The 23,075-nt window shown below is 46.4% G+C and overlaps 1 protein-coding gene across 3 annotated transcripts in view; it reads left to right on the top strand.

Moving 5' to 3' along the window:
- Positions 1-23,075, top strand: part of TLN2 (talin 2) — a 435,350-nt gene that overhangs the window by 390,586 nt on the left and 21,689 nt on the right. For all 3 annotated transcript variants that reach the window (XM_042941831.1, XM_042941832.1, XM_042941833.1), the window contains 6 exons: positions 1,588-1,754; positions 2,607-2,790; positions 6,038-6,163; positions 6,371-6,487; positions 8,748-8,933; positions 12,610-12,717. In XM_042941831.1, the coding sequence (XP_042797765.1) occupies positions 1,588-1,754; positions 2,607-2,790; positions 6,038-6,163; positions 6,371-6,487; positions 8,748-8,933; positions 12,610-12,717 (888 nt within the window). The remainder of the gene's footprint in view (positions 1-1,587; positions 1,755-2,606; positions 2,791-6,037; positions 6,164-6,370; positions 6,488-8,747; positions 8,934-12,609; positions 12,718-23,075) is intronic.

Raw genomic sequence — 23,075 nt, 5'->3', positions numbered from 1 at the left:
TTTTTGCTTTTGTTGTTTCATTTTTGATGTCAGATTCTAAAGTTCATCACCAGGACTTATGTCAAGAAGCTTACTGCTTATGTTTTCTGTAGGAGTTTCATGGTTTCACTTCTTACATTCAAGTATTTAATCCTTTTTAATTTTTGTGTATGCTCTCAGACAGTGGTCCAATTTAAATTTTTTGCATGTAGCTGTCCAATTTTCCCAACATCATTTATTCAAGAGACTGTTGTTCTCCATTGTATGTTCTTGGCTCCTTTGTCATAAATTAATTGACTGTATGCTTGGGTTTATTCTTTGCCTGTTCCTTTGATCCATATGTCTGTTTTTATGCCAGTACCATAATGTTTTGACTACTATAACTTTGAAATATAGTTTTAAATCAGGGAGTATGGTACTTCCAACTTTGTTCTTCTTTCTCAAGATTGCTTTGTCCATTCAGGGTCATTTGTGGCTCTGTAGAAATTTTAGGATTGTTTGTTGTATTTCTGTGAAAAAGGCCATTGGAATTTGAATAGGGATTGTGTTGAATCTGTAGATAGCTTTGACTAGTATGGACATTTTAACATTGATCATTCCAATCTGTGAACATGGAGAATCTTTCCATTTGTGCCTTCTTCAACTTCTTTCTTTAATGTCTTATAGTTTTTCTATACACAGGTGTCTGACCTCCTTGGTTAAATGTATTCCTAGGTCTTGTATTCTTTTCAATGCATTTGTATAAATGGGATTGTTTTCTTAATTTCTCTCTGATGATTCCGTATTAGGGAAATATAACAGATTTTTCTGTATTGTTTTTGTATCCTGCAACTTTACTGAATTCATTGATTACTTCTGACAGTTTTAGATGGAGTCTTGAGGGTTTTCTGTATACAATATGTCATCTGCACATAGTGACGGTTTGACTTTTTCCTTTCCAGTTTGGATTCCTTTTATTTCTCTGAATTGCCTGATAGCTTTGGCTAGGGCTTCCAATATTCCGTTGAATAAAAATGGCAAGTGTGGGGATCTTTATCTTGTTCCTAATCTTAGAAGAGAAGCTCTGAGCTTTTCACTATTGAGAATGATGTTAGCTGTGGGATTATCATGTGGGCTTTATTATGTTCAGGTACATACCCTCTATACCTACTTTGTTGAGAGTTTTTATTATCAAGGGGTATTGAATTTTGTCCGATGCTTTTTCTATATCTATTGGGATGATCAAAAGGTTTTTATCCTTTGTTGGGGTACCACATGGACTGATTTGTGGATGTTGAATCATCCTTGCCTCCCTGGAGTAAATCCCACTTGATCATGGTGTATGATCCTTTTAATGTTTTGAATTCAGTTCACTATATTTTGTTGAGGATTTTTGCGTCTATGTTCATCAGGCGTATTGGCCTGCAATTTTCTTTTCTTGTGGCATCCTTGTCTGGCTTTGGTATCAGGGTAATTTTGGCTTTATAAAATGAGTTTGGAAGAATTCCCTCCTTTTCTGTTTTTTGAGTTGTTTTTTTTTTTTTTTTCAGTGATGTTTGAGTCTGAAAATCTTTGGGTTACATCTTTTCCATTTCCCTGTTCCCCCTGGCATTCTCTCTGTGCCTACAGGTGTCCTTGGTGTTGTCAGCTCTCCAGGCTGGGAACAAGGGGACCCAGGCATGTATCACAGCTGCCACTGCCGTGTCTGGGATTATCGCCGACCTGGACACCACCATCATGTTTGCGACTGCAGGGACCCTGAATGCAGAGAACAACGAGACCTTTGCAGACCACAGGTATGGGAGGGGAGGTCGTCCTGGGGGCTCCTGGATCTGGAGAGGTTCAGGCTGGCCTGATGGATGTTAGAGACTGCTCAGAAGCCAGAAATGCGGTTATCCATGTTGATTTCAATAAGATGCTCAAGGGGAGAAAGTGAACCACATAATCAAAACAAGCCCTTCTTGCCAACTGTAAACATGTAGTCATGTTCCAGCTTTGTGCCTTTCACAGCCTGAACCCAGCCTGCTCTGGCAGAAGACAGCTTTTTGATCTTCTACTTGCCAAGCTGAAAAGATGTGCCTCTCATTTGCTCCCAACCCCCGTGGGAGTGGCCAGGACAGCCACATTTAGCTCTTACATAAATGGGGAGTGGGGCTCTGAGCCTACTGTCTCTCCCAGACTGCCTCTTTAGGCCCTGCTCCCGGAGGCTGGTGCGGGGGTCTCCACTTGCTGTTAGAGAACCACCCCCGCTCCCCAGTAGCCTTGCCACATGTCTGTCACCTTTCTTCCTCTCTTCAGTCCCAGGGCCGGGATAGGGAGGAGACTGCCAATGCTGTCACCCATTCCAGGACCCAGCTGACCTCTCACTGAGCTACAGGGTTGGGGGCCAAACTGGCGGGCCTGAGTCTTTCATGGAAGTTTACTATTAATCGACTAGGTGGATACTGGGCTGACTTTGCTCTCCTCTCCCAATTTTCCTACACAGAAAATGAGTACCCCTGATAAGGGAGGGGAAACACATCACCTCTCTTTTTCAAAGCCCTGTTACAAAAAGCCCCGTATGAAGGGTTTCTTTGCTTCCTAATTGCTGGTAGCCAAACTTTGACCTTTGTCTGTCCCCGTCTTCTCTGCCCTCCCCCCTTTCTCAGGGAGAACATTCTGAAGACAGCCAAGGCCTTGGTGGAAGACACGAAACTCCTGGTGTCAGGGGCTGCGTCCACCCCGGACAAGCTGGCCCAGGCAGCCCAGTCGTCGGCAGCCACCATCACCCAGCTCGCTGAAGTGGTCAAGCTGGGGGCCGCCAGCCTCGGCTCTAATGACCCTGAGACGCAGGTATGGATGGGCCTCGGGGGGCGGGTCAGTCACCCTCACGTTCCCATAAACACTGTGCCGCAGACCGCAGAAGAGGCCCGGGGCGAAATAGGAACTTCTGCAGTGACCAGTAGGTGCGCGAGTATGTCTGTTGATTTGGGGTCTGCTAGGAGGCATTTATCCTGGCAGGACGGTGGCACAGACTGTGATGGCAGCCACAAGGGTAGAGATGACTGGTGAGGGATTGAGCACAGTGACCCCTTGGGTATATGGGAGAGGGAAAGGGCGGGATGAGTGAGTGGATGGTGGCTCCCTGGGGAGACAAAGGTGGGTTCGGCGTGGGACCGTGCTAGACACACGTGCAGGTGGAACTAGAGAGGGGGTATAAGCCTGCACAGTTAAGGGCATGTGGATTCAGGGGTGTTGCCATACAATGACTACAGCCATAGGAGAGGAAGAGCATGAGGCGAGAGGAAAAGGGGGGTTCAAAGCAGAGCTGAGGAAGCCACCATTTAAGACCGTGGTAAGGAGAAAGGGATGCCCAGACAGATTCAGGAGCAGCAGCAGCTGATAGGAGGAAAGCCAGGGGTCCTGATGCTAAGAGCGGGCGTGTTTCATTCCACCGGAGGCACGGCTGAGTTGTCGAGAAGGTGAAGGTCTGAGAGCTGGCCACTGGCCCTCGTGCCATGGAGGGCCATTTGTGTGGAGTGGCCCGGTGAGGGAAAGGAAGGAAGCCAGCATGTATGGACACCCCTTGAGAAGTCTGGCTCTGGAGGGACGGGGAGGAATGAGCTCTGGGCTGGGAAGGGCTCTGTGCTCCTGTAACCACGCTTTGATTTAGCGCCGTCTGCCCGCTCCTTCGTCCTCAGCCTGGTGGTCCAGGTGAGGGACAGCACCCACAGTTCGCTAACCTTGGAGAGCCAAGTACCTGCCACCACTCCAGTGCAAGGTGGATACTCAGCAAATGTCTCCTTAGCTGTTACTGAATGAGTAGCCAACCAGGGCCACCAGTAACGGACTCTACCCATTCCCGAGGGCAGAACCGAAAACCCCTCTGCTCCATCCCGGCACCATCAGATGGCAAACACCTCCGTGTTCACTGCTTAAACCACTCTGTTTGCTCGTCTGTTTGGTCCACGTGGACAAAACTGGATTGGAAGCCGCCTACCATCCAGTGCCCCTGTTGACGACAGCTACTGTTATGGTTAACACAAGGCCGTCAGCTTTGCTCGCATGTGACCGTGACCCTTCCCTGCCCGACATCCTCCAGTGGAGCAGAGCTCCATGAGGAAACGTTCCATGTGTGGCCATTTTACTCCTCCTGCTGGATTTCTCTCTGATAACATCTGAGCTCCGATTGGCTGCCCCTTGGAATTTGAAGCATTCACAGAAATGCCTACCTGTGTTTTGTTCTTACCCAGTGGAGGAAGGAAAAGCTTGAAAACGCTCAGTGAGGTTGGAATCCACACTCTCCGAGCCTGGCTCAGCCTTAGGAAAAGTGAACAGGCTGGGGAGCATTTAAGTCTTTGAACACACGGAAATGTATCGAATTACTTAGTCTTCACTCCCAAATGGTCTAGTAGATGTCCTAGAGCCACAACCGCTAATGAGATCTCTAGTGGAAAATATCCTTTCAGAAAAATGCGCCTACTCACCAGTCAGATGCCCAGTGACCAGGGATGGGACGGTGCATGCTGGGTGTTAACAGCAACCTTTGCTCGCTGTCCCTTGTTCTTCCCTGGCTGCCCCTCCCCTCTGTGATGACCAGAATCAGGGTGAGTGAGGTCCACACCCGTCAGCCCTTCCTCAGGAGCTGATCCCCTTCTGCCGCGTGGTTTCAGAGGTTGCCAGAGGCTCCATGTACCCTGAGGGTAAGAAGGCACAGGACGGAGCCTGAAAGGTGGGAGGGGCAGAGGCACAGTGTCACTGTGCTCCCCAGCCATCTGGGACACTAGAGTTTCTGATGTGTTCTCATGTATGTTACGCAGCCACCCTCACAGCCGTGCAGTGAGAGATACAGTGGCACTGCCAATGCCATTTGTACGTGAGGAGCCAAAGCCCTAGAGCATAATCCAAGTGTGAAGGTTAAGACCAATAACCCTTGGGATCATGCTGACTAGAGTCTGAAGCCCAGCCCTGCCGCTCCCAGGCCCTGAGACAGTGTGGACAGGAGCACCCTAGCTCCCACTTGAAACAGCAGGGGTGAGGATTAAGTGAGGGCATGGGTAGCGCACATGGCTCAGCACTTGGAACACTGCCCTCAAGTAAAGGGAAGTTGTCGCGATTACAGCAGCAGGAGCTAAGAAGACTCGTGTTACGCATTCAGTGTCACGTCTTTCCCAAGTATGGCTGGTGCTTCAGACCCCAGGTCCAACACACACACTGTAAAGGTGGCCTGTGTTCTCTGTTGAGTCACGAGAGGGAAGATAGCACATGCTGTCCGGTGTCATTAGGGTGCACACCTATCCATGCAGTCATTCCGTGAGTATTTACTGAGTGCCTGCTACAGGCCAGGCCCCGTTCCGAGCGCAAAACACAACACACACAAGTCCAGGCTGGCCCGCCTGGAGCTCACATCCAAGTGGGGGAAGAAGACAATAATTCCACGTACTGGTACCTGCTGTAAATAAGGCCGCACTGATGGAATTTCAGGTGGGGGGTGGGGAATGGGGAGTGGTCAGGAAAGGTCTCGAAGGGCCCGACGTGTAAGCTGAGATGTGAGTAATGAGGAGAGCAAGAGGAGAGGCCCTGAAGGAGGAACGAGGGGGATCTGTCCTGGGGAAGATAGACCCGTATCCCCGTAGCATGTTGAGTGAGTCACAGAATCCTACGAACCAAAGCTGGAGACGCAGGCAGGATGCCATGGACGCCTTGCAGGCCAGGGTGTGAGGCTTGCGTTTTGTTCTCCATGTTTGGGGTTACCAGTTCAGGGTGCGGGTGAGTAGCGTTGCCTCTCAGGCGTCTGCTTAGCTGGTCGCCTCCTTTCCTAGGCAACTTGTCATCACAACTGCCGGCTGAGAGGTGTCCGAACGTGCTGGGTGTGTGTGGGGTCTGTCTTCCGGCTAAGCGTCAGCCTCTCTCGGGGAGACTCCTGTGTCAGCATCTTCAGGGGTGGCTCCTGGGGAGTCTGCCTTGCTGCAGGCTGTGGAGCTGCCGAGATAGAGACTGGCCTCCGGATGCCCGCACCTGGCCCTCGGGCTGTGTGCTCTTGGTCTTGCCCGCAGGGGACCGCTGGGGCTGCTCACCTGGGCTGTCTGCTTTCTTTCAGGTGGTGTTGATCAATGCCATCAAAGACGTGGCCAAGGCCCTTTCAGATCTGATAGGTGCTACCAAGGGGGCCGCCAGCAAGCCTGCCGATGACCCCTCCATGTACCAGCTCAAGGGGGCCGCCAAGGTAGAGCGGGGTGCCAAGCAGGGACAGGCGTGGCGGGCGGTGCAGAATGAGAGAAGCACACCCAAGAATAATGGGAACATATGCATCTGAGTGCCTTCCTTGCTTAGCAGCGTTTTGTCCTCCTGGCATCAGAGCCAGAACTAAAAGGAGCGGGGAGTAGACCTCAGGGTGCTCCTCATTTTCTCTCGGCCTCTCCTTCCTATGCAGGTGATGGTGACCAATGTCACCTCCCTCCTCAAGACTGTAAAGGCAGTGGAGGACGAGGCCACCCGGGGCACACGGGCACTCGAGGCCACAATCGAATACATGAAACAGGAGCTCACGGTAAGGAGCCAGCAGTCACCTCCCTTGGGCATCCACGTGCAAGAGCTGACACCCCGCCCACCTCCAAGACATCTCAGTGATTTGTAGCATAAAGAGGTTTTACCTGGGGCACCTGAGCCCAGGAGGCCCACTCACCTGCCTGCCAGCAGCTTTGCATAATTGAGGCCCCGGGCGTAACTGACCTTGTCAGCGTTTGTCTACAATCAATTTGTAATTAAGAAGTCAATTCAAATGTGTCACTTAGGACTGTTCAGGTTTAGTTCCACTAAAACTGGAACTGAAACTAAAGCATTACAGAAGATTGCCGGCAAAGGGAAAACTCGGTACGGGTGTTGGCTGTTACCTTGAGCTTAAATGATGTGTGTGGCGTGTAGGCCCACCCAGCACCTCTTGATTCCCAGTGCGGTTAGCATCAGCTTCACACGTCTGCCCACATGCGGATTTTAGAGGGTGAGGTGCCCTGTTAGAAAAACCCGAATGCCTTTACCTGAGATACTTGCCTGTAAAATTCAGCATCTTTCTGTGCGTGGTCCCTCTGATCTCAAGAAATTGACCGCGTGTTCTTTCTTGCCGTGTTCCCGCATTGTATAGTGAGGGTGTCCCGGTGTTCCTGTGATATGGATATTCTCTCCTGTTCTTTTGATCCTGTGATGGCTGTGGATTGACTCACCCTAATCCCTAGAAATAGAAATATGCTGAAAATGAGGGTTTCAAACAGATTTCTTTCTAACTGGAGGTCTGATCACAGATTCGGTTTCTCTGTGCAGGAAGCAGGGGACCTGCTTTTGCTTCCAGCTACTCTGCGTCTTTAGAGAGTCACCTGGGAAGGCCGAAGGCCCCTGCGGATCAGCAGTATAAAGCAGCAATTCTGTTATGTTTTGTTGGTGATTGAGCCTCGGGTTCTCTTGTCCTGTTTTTAATTAAGCCGGTCTTGCTTGGTGTTAAACCAGGTTCTTGCACAAAGAAAAAACTGAAAATTGCAGGTGGTGTCGTTAAGCACTGCCTCCTGACGCTCACCTGCCTCTGTGGGCTGTATGTTTCCTATCAAAAGTCCGGGTCTGTATTCTGATAGGTGTGGGTGGGGCTAATGGGGGCAATGGAAGAGATTTGAAACTGGGAGCATTCCTGGGACATTACCCACGGTCAACCGAAGTCTGCCAACGTGGTTTGGAATTGACAGGTTGTGTGTGTCCACGGACGTGGGAAGTTTCCAAAGGAGCATGTGCCAAAGGGCCACATTAATGCAAAGGGTTCCATACATGTGGTATTCGTTCCCCTTGAGCGTTCAGGCATGGTCCTGGGTAGCTTAATTGCACCTGCCTATTTTTAGGGGGCTGGTGATGTTTGGTGCTGGTTAACAGGCTGCAAGGATGCTGGCTGGGTTCTCCCCTTTGCCTCAGGGAAAACTACCTGGCTGAAAGGTGGTTGCCTGGGGCTGAGGACAGAGCAACCCCAACTGGTTTAGGAGTACTCATGTGTGGGGACAGATGCACATGCAACATACAGCCCCTGGCACCAATCACTCATGTTAGAGAGACAAGACAGATGGGCTTGAAGCAGAAATGGCTGGCTTGACTGACAGGTGGAATTTTAAAGTGGGATATTCACTCAGCACGGTTAATTATTTCAGCTTCTCTAAAGAGTGGTGTGTGTGTGTGTGCGCGTGTGTGTGGTTTTAAATAATTCACAGTGTCACTGTGGCGCCCTCGACACAAACGCCTCCACACAATTATGCAGTTATATTTGTAAGACAAGCTAAGAATAGAAGAAACTGAATGCTTCATTTCCCCCAACCCCACACCCTCTTAAAGAAAGAAAGGGGAGTTCACAGGGATGCGTCCAGGTCCGTCCTGCCTAGGAACCAGCATCAGAACTGCAGAATTTCCGGGAGCTGCCGAAGCCCCAGCAGGGAGGGGGGCAAGAACTGGGAAGCCACACCACCACCTTCCCCCGGAGAGTTTACAAATACCGAGGGTCTGTTTCCGCAGGCGAACAGGTTAATGCTGTAGACCTGTCTCCCTCACCATATGGTTCCCTTGAATGCCGAGTACAGGTGTGCAAGACTTATCCGTGCTAGCATCTTGAAAGCAAGAATAGTATTACTCAAATTTCTAATTTCCTGCCATTTGACAGTTTCTTCCTGTTGCTGGCTCAGTTTTCAGACCGTGAGCAGCATCCTGGTCAGAGAAGAACCAATTATTTTTGTCTTTGTCTTTTTTCTTTCATTTTTTTTTTCACCTGTTGTATTTCCAACTTCCAGGTGTTCCAGTCAAAAGAGGTGCCTGAAAAGACATCATCACCTGAAGAATCGATAAGGATGACGAAAGGCATCACCATGGCAACAGCCAAAGCCGTGGCCGCTGGGAACTCATGCAGACAGGAGGATGTGATTGCCACCGCCAACCTGAGCCGGAAAGCCGTGTCAGATATGCTGACGGCTTGTAAGGTAAAGGCCTTGGCGTTGTTTTGGGTGGCCGGATGATGCCCTGTCACGACTATTTGGTTTAGTCTGGTGCCAGGGAGGGGCCGGCCGTGTGCAGAAGGGAGCAGCTCAGTACCTCAAACTCGGTGATGAAATGCGTGCTGAAGAGCCCACGGGAAATGACTCTCCAGGGTAGTTTTGTGTTTGAGAGGGGATGGAGTCGGCCTGCTAACTCACCCTCCCACTTTTCCTCTCTGTTCTTGCCAAGTAGGCAGGATGCCTGCTCTGACAGAGGTGAAGAGGCTCCTGACCCTCTGAACAAAAAACACATCCCACTTGTACCTGCCCCCCTTTCCAGCCTCTGCAGGTCAGCATTCTGGGCCAGGAGAGGTTCTACCATGACTGGGGGAGGAAGTGAGTCAGAGGAACAAGACAGAATGTTGGGGAACAGCCTTTTTCACTATCTGTGCCAGACATCTTGCAGAAACTCTCGTGATCCTTGGCTAGACAAGCAGGGTAGCTGCCCTGAACCCATCCTCGGTGAGGGCGCTGGTGGGACCTGACCATTAAAAGCTTTACTTTATTATTTTTTTTAATCTATTAAGAAAGTGAGTCATAAGAGCCCTCCCACCACCCCCCTTGAGCACCCCACACCAGACCTTCACCCTTCTGGGGACAGCTGGGTCCCAGAGACTCTGGCTTCTGCTCAGATTGATTGATAACCCCCCACCATGGTGAGCGGGTTGGGGATGAGTCACAGAAGTTGAAAAAGCAGCTGTTGCAGCTTGGGGTCTGAGGAGACAGGGCCGTTCTTTGTGGGGAAGTCAGTTGTGGGAGAGCTGGTGCCAGGTCCAATGATGGCTTCTCAGGGTTTCCTCAGAGCAGGTAGGATGGGTGAGAGGTGACTGGGGAGAGGGACGGTGAGGCATCCAGCCTGAAGGAATGGGTGTGTGAGGACCAGGCACGGGAGACAGTGTGGGGGGGTTGGGGGAGGAGAAGACAGTAGAAGGTGGTAGGACCGCTTTCATGGGGGACCACGTGTGCTGTGCCAGGGATTTAGACTCTCCTAAAGCCGTAAGTATTTGCAGTTATGATGTACTTAATGGAATCTGCCCTGTCAGAAGTGACAACTTTCCAGAGGGGTTATGGCCTCAATCAGAAAATAGCACTTTTCTAGCAAGGTAAGGTCTGAATGCCACCATGACATGCAGGGAAGGCTGGGATGCATATTCTGTCATTGGATCCTGGAGGGGAAGGGCACCAGGGATTACCCCAAGTTGATGGATGATTAAACAGGCTTGGGGAGTTTAAGGGGAATGACCATGGTCACACAGCTATTTCCTCTCTTAAGGACGCTAAGGTTGATGAGTGACAAGTGCTTTGTCTCCGTGTTATAGACCAGAAATGAGAAGGGGAAATAGATTAAGGGGGAAAGGGAAGGCGGCTCGATTGTCAAGTCCCTTTCTGAAACACATACCCCTGTTCTCAGGGGAGGAGGATAAAGACAGGTGCCATTTGCACAGCCTCTGCTCCTCTCTGTCTTCCTGCCCCCGGATCAGGCCACCCTGACTTTGCAGGAGAAAATAACAGCCGGAGCTTTATACCTCAAAGCCAGACTTGGATGACAAGTGTCAGTGCTGAGCTCTGAGACTGCTGTTAGGAGAGCACTTATTTAGCAGACTTAGTGCAGCAAGGAAATGAGGCCGCTTGCCAGAAAGGACGTGCAATAAGGAGTATTTAGAAAACCAGGGAGGCCAAGCAGTGGATCAAGAAGAAGCCCTTATATCCAGCCAGAAGGCCAACTTGGCATGTTGGAGCACTGCCTTTGGGGCCGAGCAGGGTGGCTGGGGCAAAAAGGGAAGTGCAGGAAGCTACATCCTGGCTCATTTTATCAGAAAAGGAGGATTACACTAAATGTTCAGGTGGCGACAAGGGCTGCCCCACACCCTGAGTTAATTCTTGTGTCTGTTTCTCGTCTTACTTACATGTGCGTACGTCTGCACTATATACAATACAATCAACTATTACAGCTAATGTCATATGGCTCTGGTCTCTAGTGCTCTGAGTCCTTATAACTGACTCTTTAATGACCACAAATACTCTGTCAATGGATATAATTTTACCCTCTTACCAGAAATTTCAGTTGTCTGCATTTTTAAATAATGCATAAACCGTACCGCCAGGAACATCTTTGGGCATACCTGTTTTTTTCCATGCTTTGAATAATTTCCTTAGGCACGTCTCCCGGGAGTGGAATTAGTCAGATGGTCTGGCATTTTAATTCGTGCCAGATTGCTCTCCCAAAGAGTTGTGCCTGGTTAGAGCCACCAGCAGTGGACAAGAGCACCCACCCTCAGTCCCCGTACAACTCTAAATTGGGGTCTGACACACTGCATACCAGAGGTAGCGTCATAGCCTGTGTCCTCCCCACGACATGGGCTCCATTCTCACACTTGGAGACACAGGGCAGTGGTTAAAGGCACGGCCCGTTAGTCCTCAGGTGGGCAAAACTGAGCTCAGTAATGATAGATCCTGGCCACTCAGATTATCCCCACTCTTTCTGGGGTGTATTGGGGGAGCAGGTGAGGGGAGCACCCACAGGTGTTCCCACCAGCATCCCCCAATCCTAGACGGAAAGGCTTGAGTGGAACAAACGTGAAGGCTAGTCACTATCCCCCACCGCTTTGACTTTTTATCCTAATGTGTGATACATACGTGTCCTGGTTTGCGATGTATTTGCAGTTTTGAATGTGTTCTTGTAAGCCCCAAGTTCTTTCCAGGGTAAGGCTTTAGAAGGAAGAAAGGCTGGGCAGGGTTGCCAGATTTCGCAAATAAAAAATGGCGTTTCTCAAATTAACATTAAAATTTTTTTTATTGTTTCTTCAAAAATACAGTTAACTATGATTAACCTGGTAACCCTGTGAATGGGCATGTCATCTGTTATATCAGGATTGAATGAAGCCAACAGGTCACAAGTGCAAGAAAAAAAGCACAGGGTGCTGTATTAACCATACGTCCTTGTTTGCTTATCTCACCGTGCATAATGTGAGATGAGTTATTTACAGCCCCTCTGAGGGTAGTGGGGAGCTTACCATCTGAAGTTTCCCAAGAGCCAGAGGAGACATTGTGAGTGCAGCATGGTCAGGCCACGTAGTGAGGGCCTGAGTGTGATCAGCCTGTGAACAGAGAGGGGCTTCTGGAACCGCCACCCCCCCCCCCATGCTGCTGGAGAAAGGCAGGCACACCCTGGGACAGGCAGCACATGTCCTGCTGTAAGCCCTAATCATGACCCTTTCCTGGGCTTCTTAGTGCATGTGGAATTTCTTACAATGCAATAGAAGGGGACAGGGAGAAAGGATGGGAGGAGGGATAGGACTCAGGTGCTTCTGTCTGGCTCCAGGGCACTAAAAAAGGCAAGACACAAAATGCGGTGAGAGAACCTGCTGTGGACACAGGTGTGAGGTTAACAGGAGAACACGGAGGCAGGCCACCTTCTCTATCCAGGGAGTCACGGAAGGCTTCTCAGGGAGGTCGCTGAGGGCAAGGCAGAGGGAATTCCAGAATCAAGGTCTCCTCCCTCTGGGGTGCAGGGCTGGTCAGCACTGCTAGGCAGGTGCCTTCCCCTCCCCCCCTTACTCCTTGGTCCACTCACCAGCTGGCTCTTCCTGTTTAAGATGTCCACATTCCTTTCTCTCCCCAGCAAGCATCCTTTCACCCTGATGTCAGCGAGGAGGTGCGCACGAGAGCCTTGCGGTATGGGACGGAGTGCACCCTTGGCTACCTGGACCTTCTCGAGCACGTCTTGGTGGTGAGGAGGGGCGTGGGCCGGGCCAGGACTGGGGAAGAGCTTGTTCAGATGCAGACCATCCTTTCCTCAGGAAAGTACCTCGTAGAGCACTGTGCGGGCTCCACTTGGGAGGCTGGGGGTGGATGGAGCTAGAAAGTGCCCAGCATCACACTGCTTCAGCACATCGAGATGAAAGAAGGCTCTAGAAGAAGCTGCAGTTAGCATCCAGGGGAGCCAGGATCTCTCTTGGCACCAAAGAGGCAAGAATAGCATGCCAGAGGGTGGGACAGGCAAAGCCACCACTGAAACAACGTTGGGAGGTCCTGTTAGGAAGACCCCAGTCCATCCTGCGAGGACAGGGAAAGCTCCAGAAAGAGCCACCCTGGCCTCCACGACAAGTTAAGGAGAAATTTCACCAGTGCTGCAGGTGACCTACCAGCCTCTTGTCCTTGAATGAGTACTCAGGCCCCACTGAGAATGATGCCTCCCTTCCTCTGATGACCTTCCTGTCAGCCTAGAGTGCCCACCTGGAGCTGAGACAGAAGGCTGGTAGGGAAAATGCCAGAAGGGGAGGTGGGGACAGTGGTCATGGCTTATAGGGACTGTCTACATGGGAGCCTCAGGCTTATACCGACTTAGGTTCCCCACAGATCCTAAGGGCCAAACTCTGAGCAACCGAGAAATGTATTTGCTATGTGTCTCTCTCTGTCAAAACCCGCCATGGGGAGGTCTGCCGCAGGCCCTGAGATAATTTGTCCAGGAGTCAGACACAGCCTCCGAAGAGAATTGACGATTCCCAAACCTTAAAAACAAAACAAACAAACAAAAACAAAAAAAAGATCACCACCAGGCCACAGACAACTGTAAGCCTTTCATTTGTGGAGCCCTGAGATTTTTCATTTTGTCCTGGCGCTAATATATGAGGCTAGCAAGGCAAAGGAAGGATCCCGAGAAGTTCGGCCCCTTGCTTGAGGTCGCCTAGCTACTAGGACAGTCCTGGAACCGAATCCCAATTCTTACTACTTCCAGGCCCGTGCTCATTCCAGCACTTCACTGCCACCTTGAAATTAAATTACCTCCTGATGTTAAACATGTTAGGTCTCTTAGGGAGGGAGCATTACTTTCATTCTTCACCCAGGTTAAGTGTGGTCTGTGTGAAAGTGTATCTTCTGTGAGTGGAGGCAGTCTGGGGTTACTAACATTGTGTTCCAAAAGCCCTGAACTCCGGTGACTAGAAAACAGTGTATCATCGCATGTGGGCCAAGAAAACACGTTGGCCAGTCCCTGTTCACAAGGCACAAGCCTCTGCCGCCAAACTAACTTTCTGCGTTAGAACAGAGTTAAAGTGTTCAGTCTGGAGCACGCGTATTAGCAGGAAATTCAGGGTATTCAGAATGAAGCCAGGAAGGCTTCCAAAAGGCATTTTTTTCTCGGTGAAATCATATAGTCTTAGTCACTTAGAACCTTGTTCTATCAGAAAATTAGGAGTTGCAGGGGCGCCTGGGTGGCTCAGTCGGTTGGGCATCCGACTTTGGCTCAGGTCATGATCTCACCGTCCGTGAGTTCGAGCCCCGCGTCGGGCTCCGTGCTGACAGCTCAGAGCCCGGAGCCTGTTTTGGATTCTGTGTCTCCCTCTCTCTCTGACCCTCCCCCGTTCATGCTGTCTCTCCCTGTCTCAAAAATAAATAAACGTTAAAAAAAAAAAAAATTAAAAAAAAAGAAAATTAGGAGTTGCAGCAGAAGCAGTGTTAGGCTTAGGTTTAGAATCTTTGCATTCGATTCCCAGCTGTGCCACATAAATAGCCGCATGACTACTGCTTTGTCCAGACTTGAGTTTCCTCGGATGGTAAACAGTGTCAGGAATCCATGAGAATGTCAGGAAGATTGGGCTTCGGGGCTCAGCTCACGTGTGCTTTATACCTCATCGAAATCCACCCACAGGGTGCCCATTTCCCATATTGCTTTCTGTCTCAGACTTTTTTTTTTTTCCTCTTAATCATTTATTGGGAGGGAAGAAAATACTGGGATTTTCATATTCATTTAAATGAGGGATCCTCATTTTGCCCCTTTTCCCCAGCTCCATTTCTTTTTTTCTCTTTTTTTTTTTTTTTTTTTTTTTTTTTTTTTAATGTTTGGTTATTTTTGAGGCAGAGACAGAGCATGAGCACGGGAAGGGCAGAGAGACAGGGAGACACAGAATCCAAAGCAGGCTCCAGGCTCTGAGTTGTCAGCACAGAGCCCGACGCAGGGCTCGAATCCATGAACCGTGAAATTGTGACCCAAGCCAAAGTCAGATGCCCAACCGACTGAGCCACCCAGGCACCCCTCTCTAGCTCCATTTATTGAGCAAACCCTATGCCTTGTAGCACCTGTGCCTGTATCTGTGCAGGGCTGATCATTTACCTCACGCCTGTAGGTCCAGGCCTCAGGCACACTGCCCTCAGGCTGGTGCTCTCCGGCTTTGCTCGTGGTGAGCCATGTACCAGGAATGTCACTGCAGAGGCATCTACCTCCAGCTGTGTCCCTGACAGAGCCACAACCTGGATAAAAAGGAGGCAACAGCCTTTAAGGTGTTTAATGGACTGAAGGTCTCCTGTCGTGCTCTGCAGCAACAAGACAGCTTATACCTGGGAGAGGAGTTTTGCCTTCATGAGGAGGGGCAGGGGCCAGCACTTGAGAAATTTTCCCAAGCGGGGAAGAAAAATGGAACCCTCAGAGGGTCCCCTCCCACCTCAAGCCAACTTTAGACCCTTTGCCAATATCTGGGAGCCAGATGTCACATCTACCAAAGGGATACCCACCCCCCTGTCTCTGACCTCTTCTCTCCGTGTGCATCTTGTTTGGGTGAGCAAAAGAAGACAAGGCCTCTAGGGGGTGGGTGGATCATTGGCCTCTTTGCCCGAGAAAAGGCCAAGAGGTCCAATGCCTCCATGAACATTAGGGAAGCTGTAGTAGCCATTCCCAGTCCACACATTCAGAGACCCCAGTTTTATGGCCGTTTAATTACTCTATCAGGCATCGGGCCTAATGATAATCATCAGGTTTTTCTGGAAGAGGAAGAAGGGCACTTGGTGCATGGAAACCCCACATCATGTGTGATTTGGGAGATTAACTATGGAGGGCAGAGCTTAGCAAGAACAGGAGCATCCACTCCCTTCTTTTTCTGGGCCCAGGCAAGAGCGATTGCACTTTGCAGTAGATTATGCTTCTCTTGTGGCTGCTCATATTAGTTGATGGGTTTTCTGTTACGAGTTCTTCCTTGTATTTATTAGAGAAACGAGACTCTTAAGCCTTATGTGTTGTCAAGTTGGATGGTCGAGGTGACTGTTAAAAGCCTGCCATCTGAGTTTCTCTTCATCTTTCTATATGGCCTTCATTGTGACCCAGAATCATGGTGGAAGTAGAAACGTCTTGTTTCCCCAGAGCTGTTTTGGGGTATATTTTGTGAAGGTAGCTAGTGCTAAAAAGAAATCATTAATAGAAAGAAAGCCTGAATGGCGTTAAAAATGGTATAAAACATGCAGAACTTGTCTCATCTTTTGCAAGGATGTTTCTGCCTCCTCATGACAGGTACTGATGGTTCCGACTTGAGGGAAATGTGAATGAATTAGCATCATACCTTTATTTGTCCATATATTTATGTTTGTCTCTTTGGAAAGCTGGACATAATCTTTGAAGGTTATTTTCTAATAAAAACACAGCAAGAGAGCAAGGCTTCCCCGGGGATTATCATAAACATAGGAAAAATAGCAGTTCATAACTGAAAATTGCAGAAGTCCTATGACAGCGTACTTTCACGTCTGCTGTGGACATTTGTAGTTTTCTTGGGCCTGCAGCTGAGAATAAGTTCATCTCTCATATCGTTAGCCCTAATTCTTCCTCCAAAGCAGACTGAGAAGAAATCTGGACTAACACCAGGCCAAAGTGTGGAAGATTATACACCAGTGAGAGGCCCAGGAGCCACAAGACTGAGGCCAGTGCTGGTGGAGAACCCAGCAAGGAATAAGGAAAATGGAGACACACAAACAGGGAAGTTAGCATTCATGTCAGATACTAAATTGGCTCCTTGAGGGTGATGAATAAAGAAACAGTTAAAAAACTAGAGATTTTCACATGAACACACAGCATTCTGTTCTCCTCTTTGTTTCTGGTCTTCATGGGATGGCTACAGCATCTCCATTCTGAAAAGAAAGTTAACTTAAAACTGTAACAGGAGATGGGGCGCCTGGATGGCTCAGTCACTTAAGCGTCCAACTCTTGATTTTGGCTCAGGTCACGATCTCATGGTTTGTGGGATCAAGCCCCGCCTCAGACTCTGTGCTGACAGCACGGTGCCTGCTTCGGATTCTTCTCTGTCCATCTCTGCTCCTCCCCTGCTTGTGCTCTGTCTCTCTCAAAATAATTAAACTTAAAAACAATTTAAAAAATACAAATAAATTTTAAAAACTGTAACAGGAGATCTTGAGACAGTCCCCTTGGATCTCTTGTAAAGTTGACGTCTTGTTTTAATTGTTGAAAGAGAACTAGTAAGATTCCTGAAAGCTGAAGAAAGGCCAGATAATTGTCTAATTTTTACAAAAAGAGAAAGAAGTAGAAATAAAGGTTTGGAGACAGTGTCCAGCGATTTACAGAAATAAACTGAGGTCACTTTCAGCTGGTCAGGGAGCTTCTTTAGTGAGCTGCTGCTTTTCTTAAATTAAGGCGCATCAAAATGTGGGGAAAGTTATGCTGCTTCAGTCTTGTTCGATTTAAATATGTTAGGGCCAAGGATTCTTAACTTTAATGGCTGGTTTGTATATTTCAGTTTTTTACTTTTGAAAGAGCTTAAAAATACAGAAAATCATATCAACATCCATGTGCCCACCCTCTATAATTAACTAACTTTGTTAATGCTTTGTCCTATTGGGTTTAGATCCCTACTTTAAAAAATATATATCAATAATTTTTTATCCGTTATCAATCCCATTCTCCTTTTTTCTCTAGGCACAAATAACTATCATGATTTTAGCATTCTTAGACCTCTTGGAGCTGAAAGTCCATCTCCTGCCTCCCACTACCAGCATCAGAGAAACCGCAGCACATTACACGCACAAAATTGTTCCTTAAACTGTTAAGAGGGTCCCCAGACCCAAATGCCCAGCTGGATTCTTTGGGAATTTAGAAACTCCAAATCAAGAACCCCTGCTTGGGGAATCCTTTCCTTTGGAGAATCTAGTTAGCAATTAACAAATAATGGGATCCAGTTTAGGCAGAGCCCTGTCCCTGCTGTCCAGGGAGCTGCTCTGTGAAGCTTTAGACACGCCCATGTGAGCACTGTTGGCCTCCTGCATTTGCTCTCTGCTGGTTTGTCATAGTAGGTTTGTACTGCAAGAGGCAGCCACATTGCCTCTGTAGCAACCACAGTTCAATATTGCTGCTAAACCACAATGTGAGATCTTTGACAGCCTTAAAATTACCCTCGCTTCCACTAGCAGAGCTTTAATTTGGTTCCGTCTCTTGTCTGCTATTAGAAATCATGTTGACTTAATGGGAGAATAAAAATAGAACTCCTTTCCTCCTGCCTTGTCTGAATAGGATACTTTACCATAGGACTTGTAATTTCTCAGAGCCAGAGTATATGAAGGAGTGGCTCTCTCTCTCTCACCCTCCAGGCTCTTCTTTTTAAAGACAGAAGTCTTTAATCACTCCACTTTGATGATGTAAGTGAATTTGCCCACCACACCCCTAACTTTTTTTCCAGCTTTATTGAACCATAACTAACATACAATAAACAGATAGTTAAAGTGTGCATTTTGAGTACTGATATGTGAATATATCCTTGAAAGCATCACCACAATCAAAATAACGAATGTATCCATTACTCCTCAGAATTTCTAGGCCACTGCTGGTCTTTTTGTTATTATAGATCTGTTTATACTTTCTAGACTTTTATGTAAACGGGATATATAGCACATACTTTTCTTTGTTTTGGTTCTTTCACTCAGCATCAATATTTTAATTCTAGCCATGTTGTTATGTATAACAATAATTTGTCCCCCTTTATTGCTAAGTAGTATTCCATCAAATGGGTCTGTCATACTTGTCCATCATTAGGTGAAGAGACAAATATTTAAGTTGTTTCTAGCTTCTGATTACTAATAAAACTGCCAAGACCATTCTCTGTATAAATCTCTGAGCCTAAATTTGTTCATTTCTCTCAGATAAATACCTGGATGTGGAATACTTATAAAATAGGGTATGCATTTTTTTTCCTTTCTTGGGAAACTTTTTTATAGTAGTTATACTATTTTACATTTCCTCCAGCGGAGGAGGAGAGTTTCAGTTGCTCCACACCCTTGTCAACACTTGAAATGGTCTGTCTTTTCAATTTTAGTCATTCCAGTGGGTGTGCAGTGGTATCTCACTGTGGTTTTAATGTACGTTGTTGAGTATCTTTTTTAATGCACCTGTTTGCCCTCTGTATGTCTTTCTTGGTGAAGTCCTTATTCAGATGTTTTTGGCTGTTTTTCATTGGGTTTGTCTTATTATGGAATTTTGAGAATTTTTTACATTTTCTAGATACAAATTGTGAAATTTTTTTTAATCCTTTCTCTTAGGGTGTGGTTTGCCTTGTTGTTTTCATAACAACGTCTGGAGAGAGATGGAAATGTGTGTTATTAAAAAAGAAAATAACAATGCTGCAGAGAGTTAAGGAAACAAAAAGCTCAGATAAAACTTGAAAAAATAGAAAAGTAAAGCCAAAATAGATCTTATATCTCAAATAATTAAACACATAAGATGAATTGAATGTTTGTTTGCATCAGTTATGTTTGCAAATTATTTTTAGGATTCTACCCTGGTATAAGGGAAGAAAAAATAATTTTCTCTCTACACTTCAGAGTTCTTGCCTGAGACCCTGTGTAGTGAGGCAGATTAACAAGAGAAAAACAAATACATTGTGTACCTCATGGATGCATAGCAGATATCCAGGGGAAAAATGAGTAACTACATAGGTGGCCGAAACCACTGGTTTAAATACCCATGTTCAGTTCAGTGAAAAAAAAGGTGTGTAATTGGTTTGGGACAGGTGATGGGAGGTTGCCAGGAAAAACCTCCTGGAGGTTGCCAGGAGATTATGCAGATTTAAATCTGTGCCTTCTCCTCTGATAAATTCTCTCATGATAAAGAGTCAACCTTCTCTTCAGGCAGGGAGAGGGAGACACTCTAAACAGAGGAAGATTTGCTTTGTCACTGTAAATTTCTCTTTCAAAAGAGTAACTTCTACTCTGTTTTCAGAGCTTCTCCCGTGTCTATTTCTCACAATAATTAGCCCAAAACAATCCGTATACCAAAGAGGTTATTTCGGGGTGCCATGCTCTGCTACCTCTCACCAGCTTCCTGTTCTTTAATTTGCATGCCTGATTGATTCTCTTTTGAGCAGCCTTATTGAGGTATAATTGGCGTATGACAGAATTTTCCCATTTCAGGCATTAAATTAATTGTTTTTTCCTGTCTTTACAGAGCTGTGCACCTATCACAAAATATTAGAATATTTGCATCACCCCAAAAAAGAAACCTCATACCCTTAAGCAGTTGTTCATTGCCCTCACTCCAATTCTAAGACCTAGACAAACACTAATCTCTTTCTGCCTCTGTATATTTGCCTATTCTGGACTTCTCATATAAATGGAATCACACAGTATATGGTCTTTTGTGACTGCTTCTTTAAATTAGCATAATGTTTTTAAAGTTATAAAACATAAACTTCCAAGTTCATGATTTTTAAAGTTTTCAAGCCTAGTTTATATTTTGTCCTCAGAGAATCCTTACCAAATCTGAGAGCACTAAGATTATTTTCTTTGGTTTGCTTCTGTATAGTTTTAATTCTTATATTTAGGTTTAGATGTGGGGAAAGGGCCAGGGTTCATACTCCTACGTATGGCTATCCAATTGTTCCATCATCATTTGTTGAAAAGAATTATTCTGTCCCAATTGAATTAAAGGCATCTGAGCATACTTAATGGCAATCAGTTGACTATATATGTGAAATCTAGTTCTGGACTCTTTTCTGCTCCATTGATCTATATGTCCAAGTACCAATATCATGATGTCTTGATTACTACTACTTTATTTTTTTTTTTTTAACATTTTTATTTTATTTTTGGGACAGAGAGAGACAGAGCATGAACGGGGGAGGGGCAGAGAGAGAGGGAGACACAGAATCGGAAACAGGCTCCAGGCTCTGAGCCATCAGCCCAGAGCCTGACGCGGGGCTCGAACTCATGGACCGCGAGATCGTGACCTGGCCGAAGTCAGACGCCCAACCGACTGCGCCACCCAGGCACCCCGATTACTACTACTTTATATGAATGTTAAAATCTGGTAGTTGAAGACTTTCAACTTGGTTCTTTTTCAAAATAGTTTTAGCTCTTCTATGTGCTTTGCATTTCATATCATCATGTAAATATCTAAAAAAAAAAGCTTTGGGGGTTTTGACTGGGATTGTGGGGGAGATTTGAGGGTAATTGACATTTTAAGAGTGTTCTAATCCGTCAACATGGCATATATCTCCATTTATTTAGGTCTCCTTTAATAATTTCAACAATGTTTATAATTTTTAGGATTCAGGTCTTGCACATGTGTTGTTGCATTTAGCACTAGGTATTTCATAATTTTTATGGTGCTATAGATGATACTGCTTTTTAAAAATTCTTATTTTTTTATTGCTGTTGAACCTAAAAATATAATTGATACTTGTATATTGACCTTATAGCCTGTTACCTTGCTATACTCACTTATTCTAGAAGCTTTTGTTTACATATGCCTCAGAATTTTCTATATAGATATTCACATTATTTATAAAGAAAGATTCTTTTACTTCTTCTCTTCCATCTCTGTACCATTTACTTATTTTTCTTGCCTTATTGCACTGTCCAGGAATGTTAGTACAATACTGATAAGGATGTGAGATCAAACATCCTTACCATATTCTTGATCTTAGGTAGAGAATGTTCAATCTTCCATCATTTACTGTGAATCTCCCCATCATACTTTTAATTCTTTGCTTATTCTTGTTGTGTTGACCACCATGGATAAACCAACTTAACCAACGAACAAGGCTATGGACCACTTAGCTTTTCAAACCCTGAGCCATAACCATTATTCACCTGGTGAACTTACAACATGTATTGTTTCAGGGGGGAAAAAAATAGTACAGGCCTTTGATTAAGTGGTGCCAAATGGTACCATTTGAGTCTAGGGCAATGGTTTACAACTTTGGCTATATATGAGAATCACATGGGGGACTTTTAGAAACCCTGGTGCCCAAGCTGTACTTCAGTCCAATTCTATCAATAGCCCTGATGGGAATATATATTGTATCAAATTACATATTAATTTATGCAGTCTTACCACAAGTCGGTAACAAAAGGACTGTTGCTATGCCTATTTACTAGGCAATTTACTTACACTGAGGCTTAGAAGAAAAGTAACTAGACCAGGGTTACATAGGTAAATTGACTCTAGAACCTATACTTAACTAAACTGCCTACCCCTGGCTGTATTAGAAAATAAAAGACACTTAACTTCCTCCCCCCACCTCTCCATGGTTCTAGTGTTTTAGAACTGGTCCATGAAGCTATCATATTAGGACTTGTCCCAATGGTATGTTGCTCTGTTTTTACCCATCCATTCATTTGTCCACTCATTCTCAGAATTGTACTGAGTTCTTTTCTTTTCCTAAAAATTTTCTTTAAGTAATCTCTACACCCAACATAGGGCTTGAACCCACAACTCCCAAATCAAGAGTCACATGCTTTACCAACTGAGCCAGCCAGATGCCCCTGTACTGAGTTCTTAGTATCTGCATAGTGATATGCATAAGTCCTAGGGTGAGAAAATAAGAGCAGAGTAACTCAATTCATGGAACAGTAGCAAATAGAAAATAAATTTTAAAGATTGTCAAAGGAAGGAGGATGGTGATGGATGCATGTAAAGTGATGCTCAAAGACCTTTGACTAATCAGCTCAGGCATATAATACAATGTCTTCTACACACTGGTGCGGCCAGTGCTGGTCAAAGTATAATCCCACTAACTCCCCCAAACCCAGATTTTTTTTAACCAGACTTACAGTTTTCTTTTATCTCTGGGGTCCAAAAGACTTCTTTTCCAGACTCCTAAGAATGAGTATGGGACACCAAGAAGGGAATTAACATTTAACGAACACCTGCCGTGTTGGAGGCATTGTGCAGGGTGTTTCTTATGTGTTACTCCTTTTGATCTTTATGCCAATCCTGAGGAACAGGCATTATCCCAGCTTTACAGAGGAGAAAACAGGTTCTGAGGGGTTCATTAATCTGCCCAGCATCCAAAACCAGGCACAAAGGAAGCCAGGTGTGAA

This window comes from Panthera leo, chromosome B3, assembly GCF_018350215.1.
Source record: "Panthera leo isolate Ple1 chromosome B3, P.leo_Ple1_pat1.1, whole genome shotgun sequence".
Lineage (NCBI taxonomy): Eukaryota > Metazoa > Chordata > Mammalia > Carnivora > Felidae > Panthera > Panthera leo.
Note: the sequence above shows the minus strand (reverse complement) of the source record. Positions and strands in the feature narration are given on the sequence as shown.